The sequence below is a fragment of the Mycteria americana genome, chromosome Z, assembly GCF_035582795.1.
Source record: "Mycteria americana isolate JAX WOST 10 ecotype Jacksonville Zoo and Gardens chromosome Z, USCA_MyAme_1.0, whole genome shotgun sequence".
Taxonomy (NCBI): Eukaryota; Metazoa; Chordata; class Aves; order Ciconiiformes; family Ciconiidae; genus Mycteria; species Mycteria americana.
In genome coordinates this window covers 6548067-6566077 of record NC_134396.1, presented here as the reverse complement: position 1 = coordinate 6566077, position 18011 = coordinate 6548067, and the positions used below count along the sequence as shown (strand labels likewise).

Sequence of the window (18011 nt, the reverse complement as noted above, 5' to 3'; positions counted from 1 at the left end):
AGGCACAGAAACCTCCAATTCCACCTGGACAGAATTCTAAGGCTGTAGAAAGAGACACATCCAGAGAAAACCAAATGTATAGTGAAGTAAGAGTTACATTGATGTCAAAGAGTTGTTCCCTGCATCGGAAGAGAAGTCAGTGTGTTACCTTTGCCCAGGGGTCACAGAGTGCCACCGTGCTCTCAGCTGCACTGAGGAGAGACAGAGCCACAGTGCTGCAGTCAGGAACACCGGCCAGCTGAACCTGACCCTGAAGATTTGCTTTATCCAGTGAGACCTATTACCCTCCAAAAAAATCACACCAGACTTCTAACATCACTATTCAGTTACAGTTTGCAGAGGTCCAGAGGCATTTTATAATATTCATGTATTTTACGGGCATTTAGGGCTAGATTAACATAGATACATAGGCACTTAACTCACAGCTCAAAGCCAAGACACTCAAAGCCTCTGCCTCTGCTGCCTAACTCTGGAGGTGCCTGAACTCCTGAAACACCTTTATAGCTATGGCTGGGCACTTGCATGTTGTCTTTACTTGCAGACACAGCTGCCCCTCCTTGGATTTTGTGGACAGAGCCATACAACAGGAATGGGGAATCTGAAGCTGTAAGGAAGAACTGATGTAACTAAGGAATGAGTAAAATCACTGTTTTCTGAGGTACTGCCTAAACCAGGACACTTCTTATACCAAATCTGAGGATGTAACAGCATCTGAGTGCTGTTAAAAAGTTTTTTAAAAAAATCACTGAAATCTGTCCTTTGCTACTTCTTGGCTCCAGAGTTACACTCATATATATTTTTTCCCTTCTCTCTCTAGTTATTTGGTTCATTTGCCCTTCTTCCCCAATTAGGAGGTAGTTTTCTTCCTTTGAGAACATGTCCAAAAGATTGTTCTCTTTTTATCCAACTTCTACTTCTCTGTTTGCCTTCAAATTTTTTCTTAATATTTTCCTTGTTTTCCTTGAACTGTTTCTGTATTTATTTGTCATCTGTGATTTCTCTTTTGTGGTTATTTATAAGACAAGCAATTGCAGGGCATTTGTAGAGGATTTGGAATGAAGAAGAGTTTTCACTGCTGGCACTGAAGCAGAGTCTTCTTTATGGAATAGGGACATTATTCCTGATTTCATCCTCAGACAAAAGACTTCATTGAAAGAGAAACTACTCCTGGTTTATGTACTCTTATTAGTCTCTGAGCTATAGAAGAAATACTTTTGACGCAAAAAATAACAAATAATTCCATCAAAATTCAGGAATTCTCTCTTACTATGCATATAAAAAAGATCAGGCATTCACAGTATATGCCAGATTATATTTTGTGAATTATTGTTTAGAATTAGGGTACTACTCAGTGCTTTACAAAGTTACTGTAATAGCTGTTTTTTTCATGCCTGGGTTTACTTTGTTGCTTCACCTTCTTGACTAATATTAATGTTTTTACTCACATAAAGAATAGTTCCCAACAGATAAGAAAGCTGCTTTCTTAAAGTTTATGTAGTTCCTTTCTTACCTTTACATTTCTTTCTTTCCTGTTTTTCCTCAACTGGAAGCTGACATAGTCCTTAACAGCACCGAATTCTGTTTTTCTCCACTGCAGTTTCAGCTGCCCATCTGTATTATTTTGTCTTTTTTACAGTATAGTAACACTGAGGAATCGCAGTCAATGAGACTGAGCTCCCTCAGTGCCAAGAACTGTGTGCAAACATGCTCAGAAAACAGAGTTCTGCTCCGAAGAACTTCCAGTGTAGTTTAACAGAGAGCCTGAGGATAGACCTTGATAGTTGCCTTTATTTGGTTTTTTAATTCCACCTTAGACATACACTAGAAAACAGTTCATTGTAGGCTTGCCTTCCTTGATATGCAGTTTTACACCATCGTTTGTGGGACATTCAAATTATACATTCATATCTCTGTGGAGCTAGCCCAACTTTTCATTCCTACAAAACCACCTGTTAATTTAGCTTAGTGCTGATAGTCTAAATCTGTAACTGAGACGTTTGCCACTGAGGATTAAGTATTTTGTTGAATCAAAATATGCCTATGCCAGAACTGTTTGCGTGATGGAACATAACTCACATGGCAGACTTTGTTAAAAGATTTTAAAGGATCTTTTTTATCCAGTATTTTGCTGACACATGCAAATAACCTGGACAGACTGAGAGGAAGCATTTCCTGTTGTAGAATACAAGACTTTTGCCATATCAGGTGTAAGCATTACCAGAACCCTCTATTTATGTTTGTTTTATCATCCAGTGAATTCTTTTGATAAGAAAATCAGGTTCATGACTGAAATTCATGGAATCATGTTACCACCTTTTTACAAAGATAGCTAGGACGCTTTCAGCCCCTAGCTGTTTCATTTTGTTATTTGAGCCACTTCATCCCTAAAACCATCAATAAGACTATGAAACTATTCATAACTAGAACCTTCCATCTATTTAGTTTACTGGTCAACAGCCTCTTTCAACACATGAATTTCCAAAAGCTTTTTATTTCAGTTGATTAAAAAGAGGTCTCATGCCTGACTTCTTGTGAGTTAACTCATCTGAAGGATATGTTGTAACGTAGAGGATTAATTTAGATGTAGCCTCCATGTAGGTTATGATACCTCTCTTCTCACTGTTAGGTGTTATTCAGAATGGCAGAATTTCCCTATCTTAAAGGTCACAAAAATGGCAAAGGGAAACCGGCACCTGGAATGAGACTTAATTACATAGTAAGTACCTGAGTCCAAATTGTGGCCTTCAAAGTCCCTCTAGATAAAAAAGCTCAGTTCTGGAAATCTATAAAGTTAACGGGCACTTCTCCATTTGTTTTGGAAGACCCCTCACTTCTCACTGTTCTGCTTGTGTTTTTCTCAGAATTGCCACGACCTAAACATTTATTTGCCTAATTCCAGGCTAAGTCCTGGGGATCTAGAAACTGAACATGTCTGACAAACACATGCAGAGAATCACCTGGATTTGGGATGCCCTCTGTTCCTTTCCTGTTCAAAGGATTACTTCATAACCTGGGGCTCCCTGTTACAGATGACTGTTTTAGCCACTAGGTTAAAACATCATGCCACCTTTTGGTCTCTTGGCATATATATTTGCCTTTAGAAGTCTTGCATTTCCTTCTGCCTGATGACACAACTTTGAAAGGAATGGTGGAATTGCATCCTCCTGTAACTTGCCTTTTGAAAGGCAAAGACCGAGCCAATTCCTCAAGCACTGCTGACACCATTCCCAAGGTGAGGGCTCTTGTGTTTCTGGATCTTAACTGGGTGAAAATATCTGGCATGGTCCTGACTCACTCAGAAATGAGTGGGAGTAGGAATGCAAACCTGTTTGCTTGTTGTGTATTTTTTTTGCTCCTGGCAAGTTTTAGGCAGTTACATGCTTAGCTTGTGGACTTGTGGAGTTACCCTTTTGAGTCTCCTAGCTCTCGCTCATGCCCTAAAAAGACACCCGGCTCTGAGATTTGGATTCCACGTGCAGCTTCCTTTGCTTACGTATTAGGCTTTGAAGGACTAGATCGTACATCCATGTTTGTTTAATGTGTGTATTCCCAAGTCAAAATTATTTTAAAATATATCAAAATATATGCAGTAGCCTTATTTATCAACTGCCTTTGGTTAGTACTCCCAGGAATTCCCTGATTAATGGTCCTGCTATATTAATACAAACGCAATTTTATTCTTTTTTTTTTTTTTAATTTAGTCCTTGTGAACAGTAAAACCAGAGCATTTAAAAGAGCCAGTTTGAGGGACCAGCTTATGTTTCAGTGTAAATAATGCTTAACACTTAAGATCCATCTTTTATAGACATTTTTTAATAAATGAGTTTTCAGTTATGCCAAGTTACAGTAAATGGTGAAAACCAGACACACACTTTATAACTGTCAAGCTGATTTCCATTTATGATCTTCTACCCGTGCCAATAGAAAATACATAGGCATGTCAAATTTCAAGCAAGAAAATGCATTTCTTCAACGTACAGAATTGAATAAGAATTGAAAAGGTGGATATAACTGCTGCTAAGAGAAAGGACATGGGAGAACAACCACAAAATATGAGTAACAGTAACACTTTGTTATTCTCCTGATTGTCCTGTTATCCTTCTGGTCTTCTTTGCCTCTTTTCCTGCTTTTAACTGTTTTCCTTTTCACTGTTGTACAGTTCACTGGAACTGTTATGTTCCTCTTTTGTTAAAAAATGCCTTATAAAATCTATCATCAAAATAAATGTCTTCCGTATGGATTTTAAAGTTACACACCCTGTGGTTTCGTCCTGTTGATTAAATGTACAGTGTCAGTACAACTCCAAATCTGATTGGTTGACATAATAAGTGTAATAACCCAGCTCTTAGTAAAATTTCTCTAGAATAATTTCTATTTGTTCTTTCCCTATTTTCCATAGTTTCTTCCCTATTTCATACACTCTATTTTTTGTTGTATCAATGACTCATTTAAAACTCCTTGGTCAGGAGCCTAGTTGTTTTCTAACAAACATTGTCTATATGTATGGTGTCTAACCATACATAGACACCATACATACATTGTAGACACAATACATTGTAGACACTATAGCATGTTCTATGAACAACACAGTTGGAGAAATTAGTATGGGAGGAAGAAATCTCTTAGCTCCTTATTATTTTTTTAATTCATCACTTGCATTGCCTTATTGCTCCAAAGCTCCAAGTTGAACTGAGCTGTAATATGCTGAGAAACAAATGTATGACAAAATATGCTAAATCCCAAGGAAGCTGAGTTGTAATCTGAAACTGAATGAAATACAAATTCTGAAGGGAATGCACATTAAACGAAAGGAATTGGGAGGATCTACAGAGGATATACATAACTAATGTGACTGCATGGATTATTTTATGCAGTTGGTGGTTCCAGAACATCTGATCTTTTTAACAAGGTGTGGGAAAAAAAGAGTGAATTTCTCTCAGCTGCTGATCTAGAAGTCAATGCTACAGTACAAATTATCACAATGCCTGTGTTTATATCTTACTTTTTTAGCAGCTTTTTTTAACCTCCAGAAGATCTAATTTCTTTATTTACCTCTCTTTAATATTGGATTTCTTTGTATAGTTTTTCAAATGCACTTTATCTTGATTCACCTAAAAAGATAAGTATTTTATAAAAATACTTTTTCTTCGGTATCATAAAATCCCTGGAAACTTTTAGATGCCTGATTATTTCAAGAAATTATGTGATAAATTCAAGCCACATTAATGAAAGTTTTGGGAATTCATAAACAACTGAGCATGCCATCTTCAGCTACACCTTCATTGTGGCCAACTCAAAAGCATTCCAGTGCAGATGACAACTCATTCTAGCTTTACAATAGCTAGGGTGCTAGTAAGGATCTAACAACATTAAACGTTTACTCAGCATACAAATCATTAGCACCTTGCTTATGATTTTGTACTGCTTTGCAGTCATCATAGTGACTACAGTGCATGCCTATTGAAAAGTGGGAAGGACTGGCAAGCCCTAATACTAATTCATTTGATGCTGAAATGTCTTCTTAGTCCCCTTTGCTCCTCCACACAAATTTTTTTTGACAGTCTTGGAGATGACCACTGTTTATGTTGTAACATATCTTTTGATAGCAGGATTGCCACATTCTACTGGCATTCAGGGAATTTTCTTGTAAAATCTCTGAGAAACCACATAAACATCCTAAATGTGACAGGTGGTTACTGCCCTGTATTCCACCCAGGATAGCGTTGGAATCTGCTTTGTAAGGAGTGGTATTACGTAAATAAATTTAAATTTAATTTCTAGAGAGAGTTTTGAGAATCTCACTTTCCTTTTCACAAGCTGCATGCAGAGTGCACTGAATGAACGTATGAGTGCAGTGAATGAATGGATTGCTTTACGACCACTCAGGCATACTACTTTTGAGCGCTACTTTGCAAGTCCACTGATCTGACAATTTAGAGCAAATAAGAAGGTAGTAAGGCTATATTTAGCACATTTTGTATATTTACTGTGAATATATGCACAGCTGCTGTCTCCAGAATACATAATTGTGCTTCACAAAGTAACCAAGTTTATTGTTGTTACTCTGTGCCACGTATGGCAGTCCAACAACCAGTGCTGTTTCATTTCAGTAACACCAGAGTGTACGATATGAAATTAAGATTGTGATAATAAATTAACATAATTTTATTTTGCAAGTAACTGCTAGGCTAGCATACTGTTCGTATTTCACAGTCTGACTTTTATTACTGGCTACTTAATAGCAGAATTAAAGTTATTTGTATTTTTATACTTTTTCTCCTTTTTGAAAAGGATCATCTCCTTTGAATTTTTAAGTGTCACTCAGGATCTTACAGTGTCTGTTTATGTTTTTTTCCCAAAATTATAACTATTTCTTAACTTCAAAAAGAATTAAGGTTTTGTTTAGGAATTGTTTCAGAATATTACTTAGGAAAGTTTTGTCACTCAGTGAGAAAGCAATTGTGCTGGGCAGGTTCTTTAGGAGAGCATTAGGACAGAGGCAGCCTCTGAGTTCAGCATAAATAGAATTAATTTCTCCTTAGCTGTCCCCAAACTGTCTTGATTTTCTTGTATATATCTTAATATTTTGTATGGTATCACAATTCTCTCTTCATGTTTTAACATATTGTCTCACCTAGGACTCACCTCCCACAGCTGTTTCTCCTATAGTGATGGATCTTTGCTTTCTTCTCAAGCAAATTTTACCAAGGCTGCCTTAGGTATTGTCATCGTGTTCGTTGTCAGTGTCTAATGGGGTCAAATACCCTTCTCTGGGTACGTCAGCCTCAGTCTTCAGTGGATACAGAGGATCTGCCAGTAGCAGAAAAGATGTCGCTTCAACACACACCAGACTGTCTTTTTTTTGGGCGCTATCGAGGATTCTGCCTACCTGTGAATTACAGACTTGTACCTCTTAGGACTCATGTTAAACTATTGTTCAGACCAGGATTGTGTCGAGACAGGAGAATCTGCTAATCTGCACAGCTTTTCACTGTTCAGATATTTTAGGGTTTTGTGGGTTTTTTGCCTTCTGTATTATGAAGGATCATCTGCAGGCTTTATTTAACTCTTTGCTTTTTTCAGGGACACAGGGACATTGGCAATGCCTTCATCTCTCCTGTCTTCTTCCTGTACTTTTAGCTAGGTTGTTTTGTAATGATGTGGGAAAGTTTTCTGATCTTTTATATGGTGCATGCTGTTGTAGCACAGATGTTGTACGGGCCTTGCAGGCCTACCTTTCACATCTATTGTGAGATTGCCTGCAATTACCCAGAAGACCAGGTTCAATGACACAGCCAGTCCTGCCCTCCCTTCTGTGGACAGGTAGCCAGAAAACAGAACTGGATCCATCTCCATCCCCCTTGAATGCCCATGAACTGCAGCATGTAACTTGGCAGCATAAAGAGGATTTTAGCTAACAATTTGGAACTATAATGGCTTCATAACTATGCAGAAACCGCTTTTTAGAGTACTTGCTCCACAACCTCCCTCCACTTCACGGAGCCCCTCAATTAAAACAGTATTTGTCTGTGAACAGCTTCTCGGGATCTCTGCTCAGCAGCTCCGCGTGTCTCAATCTTTCCTTCAGTACAACTTCAGAATCCACAGGAGATTCTTTGGCATTTAGGAGTCCTGCCAGAGTAAAGTCTGGACTCCTGTGGCATTTTTGGAAAATGGGAGGTAAGTAGCAGAGAATCAAGACAGTCTGCTGAAGGAAGGGTATCTGAAAGGAAGGCATTTTGGGGACAGGATGATGGAGCTAAGTAGCGTGGGAGAGAGGGCACTGCCTGAGATTTTGCCAGTAATTTGGCTAGCACTTCAAAGTTTATAAGACTTCCTGCAGATTTTCCATGAGCCACCATGACCCCTAGCCTACCTTAAATTGCTCCTGGTCATTGTGACGCTCTGAATTTACTGGTGGTCAGCTTCCCAAATTCGCCTCACGTAATTGTTCTCATTTACTGGCTCTTGCCAAGAACCACTGCAGAGAACTAATTTAATACTTCTTGGTGTACCAGAAGTATCTGAAAATCTGCATCATAACTCACTTATTGACGATGCTTTTCTCAGTTTCTCAAAGGGCTTGAAAGCAGTTTAAATTTCACAAAAAATAGCAACAATGTTGATAATGACAATGTGCTAGACAGACCTTACCTATGCAGAATGTGAAGTCAGAAGGACCTTTCTTGAGGTTTTTGGGAAATGGAGAATAGTGGTAAGTAATTCTCAACATGAATTATATCTTCTTGTATCTTCGTCATTAGGTTTTTAAATATTAATTGGCTTTGTATTGCAGCAGCTAGTGAATTCAGTGTAGAATTCAGTTCAGAATCAGAGTAACAGCAGAAGTTAGAGTAAATGGCTATATTTCTCCTTATTAGGTGAATGCCAGAAAATCTCTACTCTGTCTGCAAAATATCAGTATGCAACACAAACAAATGCATGTTGCAGCTACCCTCTTCATAACAAAATGCATGCTTCTACAGACACAAACTCAAGTGCCTCTTATAAACTACAGTCCTGAAACTGAGCTAAGACATAAGATCCTATCCACTTAAGCTCTACTAGCATCAATCCTGCTCAGCAAAGAAATCAGAAACGTTCTGTTAAAGAGGCTTTTTCATGTAAGTCCCTTGGCAAAAGAAGCCTGAAATAAATGTTGCTGAAGGTTGCTCTCTTTAAAGCTAAAATTTTGCTTTTCCTGAGTTTAGTCTTTATGAAAATTGCTGGAGTGACAGCACTAAAAGCTGATGTCATCTGTCTGTCTAGATTACAGAGAGCATTAAGCATAATTTCTTGTAAATGATTCAACCCTGGCCTGAGTATAGTTTGGTTTCCACCTACACTCACATCCAAGCATCTCTGATGCGACAGCCAGTGGTGCTAATTGGTGGGTTAATTTTGCAATGTTGATTACTGTCTGCTAGGAAAGGGATCAAGCCCACCATCCAATTTCCCACAGATCACCAAACAACTGAGAGATTATAACAATTTAGTCCTTGCCAAACTAGACAGATGGAGTTCAACAACTGAGTGTTTTCCAGACTCTTTAGCCAACTGTTCTCTACTTCTGAATATTTCCACAACAGCAAAAATCTCTCCAAAAAACCAAATCTTACCTTTTTATGAGCTACCAAGTGTGAACTTACTGTTCTAACCATATATATACTGTAAAATTACACCACAAATAACAAATGTGAGAAAATTTTTGAATATTCTGTCATAGTAATGAGAAGACATTTTTCCACATATTACACCAGATATGTGTATAGGTTTATGAGCAGAATTGGAGAAGCCAGCTCATCCTAGGCTGCACATTTTGATTAGTTCTCCAACTTGTGTTCCAGCCTTGCTAGCATTCTGCCATTGCTGTAGGTGGTAGCGGAGCTGTGGGCAGACGTGTGTCACTAGTCATCTAAAGCTAACTGGAACATGCAATAACAGCAAAAACACTTGTCCAGCCCACATTTCTGTTCCCACGTTGCCAAATTTATTGGAGTCACAGTGGAGCTAGATGATAGTGAAAAAATTGCAAGAGCACATTGCTCTTGTGCAGTAAAGACAGATGACAATCTAAGAATTGCATTCCTTTGAGGTTGGATAGTGTTTCAAAACCTGCTTAATCTGTCCTGCCTTCCCTGACTAGTGTACATAAAATGCTCCCCCCCCCCGCCCCGATATTAATGGGGGGTTTGCATTGAGCAAATTCTTATTTAGGAATTAAAAACACTTGTGATCAAATACTGTTGATAAATATGAGAGACTGACTTTTCTGTTATAGCAACAAAGTACTTTATTTTACCAATATGCAAATTAATATAATTGTCTCCCAGAAAAAGACCATGAAACCTGACATTAATTTAAAATACCCCTGCAGACGTGGTATCAAGCAACAATAATGGTAAAGCCCTAAAATTTTAATTCCTAAAAAAGCTGTAGAATCATAGCAAGCAGATTTATATGGAACAGCATTATCAAGGGCATTAGGGCCTATATAGGTGTAGGATAGATATGCTTATGTTTAAGTGCTAACATTTGGGGTTTTATGAGCAGATTCATAGTATTATATTTTAAACTAATTAGAAAATAAAAATGAAAGTAGTACAGTAAAGCCATAATGTTCTTGCTCACACTATAAAAAAGGGTATTTCATGAAACATATGGTGTCATTTAGAAAATCTGTAAAGGAAAATTACCAAAAGTGATCACGTTATTATATAAAGGAAAATTGTTTAAAAAAATGTATGTTTTTCTCAGAAGATTCACTTTCTAATGTAAATTCAAAATATGTAGCAATATTTTAAATTTACATTTTGGTGCATTCCAAATCTAAATGCTATTTGATGTTCTGGATTCCTCTCCATATACTCTAAAAAGGCATTTAATCAGGTGCTATCTTGCAGTCCTTTGAATAAGTAACATTGCCATTGTTGCCCCAATTCATCTGAAAGATGCATGCGTAAGATTGTGAGTCACCGAGAAAACATAAGCTTGTACTTAGGTTTGATTTTTTTGCATTTATCAAGGGAAAACGGAAAAGATTGAGGCTCTAATATATACTTTTGCTTAGAAATGTCACTTTGTTTCACTCATTGAGGACTTCTGTTTGTCATTGCAAGGTGTTATTTTTTTGATAGATTAGGTAAATAAAAGTTAAATCCTGAGCATTTTGCTGCAGTTGGCTTTGGTAGAAAAAGATTTCATTGAAAACATTCAATTCAGTTATTATATGTGATTTTTTAAGAGAAGAATCCATAAAACAGCTAATTTTTTCACCAAAATTCTCCTTAGGAATACTAGAATTATTAAAACGGTGCTTCCCTAAACTTCAACATGCAGCTGTCAAAGCCAAAACTCTCCAAGCCAGAACATTCTTATCAGTGCAGAAGAATTTGGGATGTCATTTGTAATGCAAATCGCCCAGGCAAATCGTCATTGTCAAACGCACTGAAGAACAGAATATTCCTATTGAACAAATTACTCACCAAGAATCACAGCAACAACGGTGAAGAGTACAAAGGCATTCCTCAATAAATAGCTTTTAACATCATCCTTTGTTATGCTCTGCACTTTTTTTTTTGCCAAAAGTGTCCGTTTCCGGACTCCTTGTTGAAGGCGTTCCATCCTACTTCCAGTTTTTGGATCTTCTCCGTTACCTTTAGTCATCTATTTTGCAGAAAGATTTCTTTTACAATTAACTTCTGTCAATATCCCTTCAGAAAAATGGAAGAGTCTTTTCCGTGGGAGGTACTGGAGAAACCTGCAAGACAAGAAATATCAAACATTGCAATAAGATTTTAGAGGAATGATTAGCCATATGTTTACATGGAAGCAAATATTCTTCATGTTTCAGTAAAACTTGTATTATTTGTAATATCTAATTTGTTCATTGCAGTTTTTGATAAATAGCCTCAATGACTGTTAAAGAACGCTTTGAAAGAAGGATTATATGGACTGATCAGGTACGTGTCCTGTGTCTTCAAATATTAATCTGAATTGCTGTCATGCTGTAAAACCCAGGAATAACTTTTTTTTTTGCAGTTGCTAGAGGTATACTAATGTAAAATTAGTACAATTTGTAGAAGCGTAAGGTGCTATAATGTTTAAAACTATCTGCCAGGCTTGCTTTTCATCTGTTTAGCAGGCCCATATTATCTGAAGAAAACCTCTAGCTAACCATCACACTAACCATTGGAGAAAAATATTTCGCTTGAACTGATATGTTTAAAATGTTCTGCATTTCAGATGTTTTTAAATGGTTGAATGCATTCACTGAATTCCTCCTTTTCACATGGCAAAATGCAGCGGTAATAGTTTATTTATCCCTGAGCCACTACTTAGAAGATATGCCTTTGACAGTTTTATGTTGATAACATTCATCTTTGAAGTGTATAAACTATTCAGGGCACATCTGTAAAGCATCAGAAGTTATATCCCACTTAGCTTGTTGCTTCAGACTGTAATGCAAGTTCACATTGCAAAGTAATGCTTAGCTTGGCCTGAGAGCAATTACGGGGACATAATCCGATTTTAAGAAATCACACACTGAATCAACCTTAAAATGTTTTAATATTAAGAATCCTTCATTAGGACATTAATTATCACTTTTAAATGATTTTTTTTGTGGGTGTTTGATATGAATTTATTTGATAATGGAGCCGGCACAAAAGTATTTTCCAGACTGAGAATCCCATTTTCTGAAGTCCTAGTTAATAGACTGGCATGTTTTTATGAAGAAATTAGAAATTAATAAATGGATAGAGTTAGTTGCTTCCACTGAAATCTCTCTCCATTTATACACAGTCCAACTCTAACATCTTACTTTTAATAAATCTACTGCCTAAATACCTTTTTTTAGGAAGCACTTAGAATATAAATACACAGGGTTTTCAAACAGCATGTTTTAAGGAAATACCATGTTGTAACAAATTTATTTTGACGGGATTTGATCGCTGCTTCTACCATATGTTTCAAGATTGGCACTTTAGTGCAATATCCTCTCTGAATTTTAACAGAATGCTATATGTTCCGTTTCTTGAGAGTGGAAACATTCTGAGACTGAGCTAGTTGTTTAAATTAGTAAGTATTCTAGGTCGGACACGACTTCTGTGTGCAAGCAGGATTTTTTTCAGAACAATCAATTTTAGTGTTTTGTAAAAAAAAAAGATTCGTTTACAGTGTCTTTTCTTTCCAAGATGATTAGTGCAGCTAATCTGCCCTTTATATCTTACATTAAGATCAAGAAACAGTATGGGTAGAGCCAAAAGGATCATTAGATTAAGTAACATACAAAGGCAGAGAGTGAAAAATTAAGACTTCGTGCTCAAAACACACCAAATGAAACGATCGGCTCACCTTTTCAGATCTTCAGTACCCTAAGAACACGGTCGCGGTGGCAGATAAGGTAGGGGTTTCCCAGCAAATGCAACAGAGCTGCAGGGTTGAGCGAGCGGCAGACAGAAAACTGACAATCTGCATGTGCTCTGGAATACAGCAACTTACTATCACTGTAACTTAAGGAAAGGGGAGGAGACTGTTAGCCCGACTCTGAAAAAAATAAAAACACATCAGAGGAGAGGGGAAAGCTGAGCTTCTGGAATATTGATTAGTCTTGGCACAGTGAAAGCAGGGTCACTTTCTTTGTTTTTTTCTTTTAGACCACTTTCACGCTTTGTCAGCTCAGCTTCGTTAGAAATGCAAAATCAGAACCCAGGAAGAACTGAAGGATCACACACACACACACACAGAGCAGGGGAGGCTGGAGCGCTTCTTCATTAGGTATTCCAGACTGGAAATCTGAAAAGCCTAAACATAATTATATAACACCATTCCTGTGCTGCTTTAAATAAATGGTAAAATGTGTAAGCATGCTATTTTGTTCTAAAAAGAGACATGGTGTGAGGCTATCACGTATTTTCTAATTCTTAAAGAGAGTTATTCATGTTCTACTCTTCCCAGGGTGGGGAACCAGACATATCTTTCAGAAGCAACTGGAGCATTATCAAGAACAGAGAAAAACATAATCAGCTATAATTCTTTGTAAGTTTCTTGTAGATATTCAAAACACATGATGAGACTTGCCCCTTGTTTAGCAATTCAGACTGACTGGTACTAAGCCCCATTCAGCCTGTTTCAATAGCATGGAATGAATGATGAAGGGAAAAGCATAAAACATCCACTTTTGAGAAATAAGTGCCCTTCAGTTTGTTTTAGCATTTAAAAGTTTGTACTATTGAAAAGATATTTGCAGAGAGTCAGGGGAATTCCCAAAGACCTTCTTTCACTTTTTAGAGGAACACTTTCATTTTACATGTTGGTAAAGTCAGTTTAAACTATTCAATAATTACGTTTCAGTGCATCTTTCCTAAGATTTTTAAGTGTGTTTTCTTATAAGATGAACAAATACTGTAAATGGAAACTTATATAAATTTATGCTACACACATAACTTAAGAAGTTTGTTTACAGATGATGTGGTTTTTAATGTTTTTTTCCTGGAAAGTCATTTTAAGTGAACAGAAATAATGTTATGTACTAGACACACAAAAAATAGTTAGGTACAAAACAAAATTAAGAGCAGTGTTACTTCCCCACAGTCACAGTAATGGTTTTGCTAAAGTGTTTTCTAACTTAAATGTGCTTCAAATAATGATGTATAATGTAGAGAAAAATAATCTTACAGTATAATGCAAACTTTCTCATGATTAATGTAGGTTTGAGATTGAACTGTGTACCGTGGAATCTTGATCTTAGGTATCTAACTTAAGAAACAAAGTAAGCATCTAAATTAAGTTATTAATTGACTTAAAAAAGCAAGAAAAAATGTTGACATCTTGTGTTGCAAAGATAGAAACACATGCTGTATTTTCTTATACCTGGCAGCTTAAATGTCTATCTCATTCTTATTTTTCGTGGTGCTGTTTTTAAATACTTTCACAATTTTGCCTGGAAATGGAAGCTGACCTCTTAACTGGCCTTTGGGCTTTAGTGCTCTTCTTGTTTGATCTTTCTTTTTGGAGTATGGCATGCTTTCTGTGAAACCTCCCAGATAAGGACTTCATTTTGCCCTCCGTTCATATGAATAGTAATGTTCCAGTTGCCTTAATGGGACAGGGGTCAGGCCCCAAATGAGGTGATCCAAAAGTATGTCATCATTTAATGCTTTCATTAATAATGGAGTCTATGAGAAATGAGGATAATCCTGTGAGAGAATTAGCTATTCAGTGAGACAAAATGAAAATGGACAATAAGCAGTCGTACAGCTTAGCTTAACTTCAGGACTGATACTTTTATTAGCTCTCAGTAAGCAACAGACACAGTGCTTACAAAAACGGAATATTAAGAGCTTTTTGGCAACATGTTCTTGTTCAAAATTTTCTTTCTGTCTTTTTTCCTCTCTCCGTCCTTTCCTGACATTCATTTATTTTATTGATTTTAACTTTGATGGTGAAATAAGGAAACTATACTATACAAAGAGTATTTTCCTTTCTACTACAATAAACAGGCATTTTAGATATCCCTGGATAGCAATAAATGAGTCACAGTTCATAGTACAGCGTCACCCTGCAATACATGAAATTACAATGCACTGGAATTTCCTTTTACATATACAATAGATTTAACAGATTTAGTATACAGTATTTAATGCTAGGACTAGGGCAAATTTAAAATATTACTGGTTAAGTGCTTCTATCTGTAATTTTCAGTAGTATTATTAGTTTCTAGGAAGAGCAACTTAAAACATAAAAGTTACTAGAAACATTGTAGACTTCAGATTGGATCAGCCAACACTAAGAATGTACGAAAGCACTGGTATGTTTTGTAGAGTAACACAGAGCAGCAATCATTGGTGTTACCACCAATTTTACATTGACAAAATATTTTCTACATGCTTCAGGGCTTTTTTTCATAAAAATCTACAAGGAATGACCTAAAGCCTTGATGAACCTGTCTGTGTTGTCATATTAGCTCGGGACCCTAATTTGTGCTTTGGGTTTCAGTTTCAGCCCTTCTTTGACAATGTAGCAGCTGGCTTGCAAAGCAGGGAAGTGCAAGTATAGGGTAAGGACTGGCTTTAACTTGAATCTCGTCCTCCTAGGCAGTGTGGATTCAGCCAGCTGAAATCACGTGTCATGGTAAACTCAAGCCCTGTTTGGTTGTGGCTAACAAAATCAGTCAGTAAATGTACTTTGCATGTCGGCAAAGTATCTGAGTGCCTTTGTAAAATAAGTAAAGGTATTAGAGTGGAAGCTGCTGTTCAAACATAAAGTATTGTTATTTTCAGCTGACCAGAGCTATCAAACAAAAACCCAGGGAAGTCAGTTGTAGCAAATGCAAGAGGTGGAAATGAAGCAACAAACTGTACAACCATTTCATTTCCCAGATAGTAATAAATCTAGTATGAGAGTGCATGGATCCCAGCTGAAATAAGCTTTTTAACATTCAAAGTAACCCAGTCTTCACATTTATAAACCAGCACTATAAATTAATACTGGCTGAATCTTTCAAGTTTTGGAGTTTTAGGTAGAAGCTCAGTGAAGTATTGTTGAAACCACAATGGCAAAACTGGGAAATAAAATTCTTGTTAAAGAATATGTTTATTCATGGTAAATGGTATGTTGGTATGTCCCCAGTCTTCAATTAAGTTGGACAAAATAAGAGTATATATGACTCCCTTGCAAGTTCCAATCTAGCTTAGAACTGTTAATTACCATTATACCCTGTTGTACCAATGAGAAAAAAGAGTCTCTAAAAGGTCAGATTTAATCCATACAAGTTAACAAATAGTTGGCAGAGCTAAGACACAGCCTTAGGCTCCTGAATATTTCCACAGGACCATGGTATAGTTTTTTTTCCTGAGATACTTGGTTGGCTCTTGCTTTTTTGAGCATGCTAAAATGAGTATGAGAAATTGAGGTTTGGTGTTTGTTTCTTTTCAGATCTGTTTATCAGAGTGGGATTTGACAAATACCTCCATTTTGGCCAGCCAAATGTGAAAAACATACTTTAATTTTTATTAAGATCTGATGCAATGGAAGTTAATACATTGCTTTATTGAAGACAGTGGGAAGAAATAGTGTGCTGTAATTTATATACTTGCATGTGCTCTACACACATCAAAAAAGACATACGCTGTGTTCCGTTAGCAAATAGGAAGAGCTGCAGGAAAAGATCTGTAGATCTGTAGTTGGTATTGAGGACGTGACATTTGCACTGTATGCACTGCGGGAATATTACTTTGGATTAGTTCTAACCTTGTTTTGTGGCCCAAACACCCATTAGTGCTTGGACTGTATGATCTGGTTTTGTTTGTCCTAAAGGAATCCAGTCCACACCTTCTAAGACCACTCCATGATATGAATCAAAGCATGTTGCTGTTGGTCCCTATTAGAAGGAAACTTCCTCTACTGGTTACGCTGAACTTGAATTTATCTTTGACACATTGCAAATCATTGGTCAAGCTCAGTTATCAATAAAAATTATGTTGTAAAATGTTCTGTTGATGGTAAAGATTAAATGATTATTATAAAATGCTACTATTCCATCAAAAGAACATTTCAAAAGTGAAGTGTTTTGCCTGAGATTAGGCAGAATGATTAGTCTAATCAGCAGGACTGAAGATTTTCAGTGAGTGCTTCTACATTTCTATTTAGCGTCCAATTACAGTTTTAACATTGCTCACTCAAACGAGCCAACAAATCCTCTTGGTCTTTTTTTTTTCCTACATTTTGGGGTCTTGTGCCATGAGAATAATTGTGATTTTATGCTTTCAAGCTCTGTCAGTTGTCAGTCGGAAGTTGTACAACAAAACCACAGCATTCCTTTTCTGCTCTGTGAAAATTCCCAGCAGAGAAACACGAACCTCTAGTATCTTCATTCAGCATCATGGGCTGTCTGGGCCTTAACACATACTGTATGTCTGACTGCAGCTGAATAGACAACCTTGTTTCCTTTCAACACAGGGAGTCAGATCGCCCAAATCACTCTTGGGAGAAGGGGGAAGGGAAATGAAGTTATACCAGCAGAGGATGTGGCTCATGAACTTTTCCCCTGACTGCCTTATCAAGAATGTGAATGTCTGTATGTACAATGGAGCAATTCTCACCAAAGAATAGGCAAGGTTGTCTAGGAAGGATGGAAGACAGGACGGGATTGTGTCATTGTAAGAAATCTAATGGGATCACATCGATAGCTGATAGCGTTTCAGATCCGAACGGCTGTATAGTATGGCTTCACTGGCTTTCCCACAGCTAGTGGCAACCACTTAAATGGGTGCTGAGGGACAGACAGGTTCATTTGAAAAGTTAATACAGCATTGTGGCTAGTTACAAAAGAGCGTGGCATTGGAGCCAGAAACTTGCTACCCCTTTTCTCTCAGGTCCCTCTCTGTTTCCTCTTCCTGATTTCTTTTTTTTTAAACCTTTTCTCTGATCAGCTGTAAACTTCAGTAGCTTGTGAATCGACTGAGCTACTGAGAGTCCCCTGGGGAAGCTCTGGCTGGAAGTACACACTG

The 18011-nt window shown here is 37.2% G+C and overlaps 1 protein-coding gene across 1 annotated transcript in view; it reads right to left on the bottom strand.

Annotated features, from left to right (window-relative positions):
* Positions 1 to 12951, bottom strand: part of SLC1A3 (solute carrier family 1 member 3) — a 74582-nt gene extending 61631 nt beyond the window's left edge. The window contains exons 1-2 of the mRNA XM_075488544.1: positions 12856 to 12951; positions 10986 to 11260 (exon numbers count right to left, since the gene is read on the bottom strand). Of these exons, the coding sequence (XP_075344659.1) occupies positions 10986 to 11166 (181 nt within the window). The 5' untranslated portion in view covers positions 11167 to 11260; positions 12856 to 12951. The remainder of the gene's footprint in view (positions 1 to 10985; positions 11261 to 12855) is intronic.
* Between the last annotated feature and the right edge of the window lie 5060 nt (positions 12952 to 18011).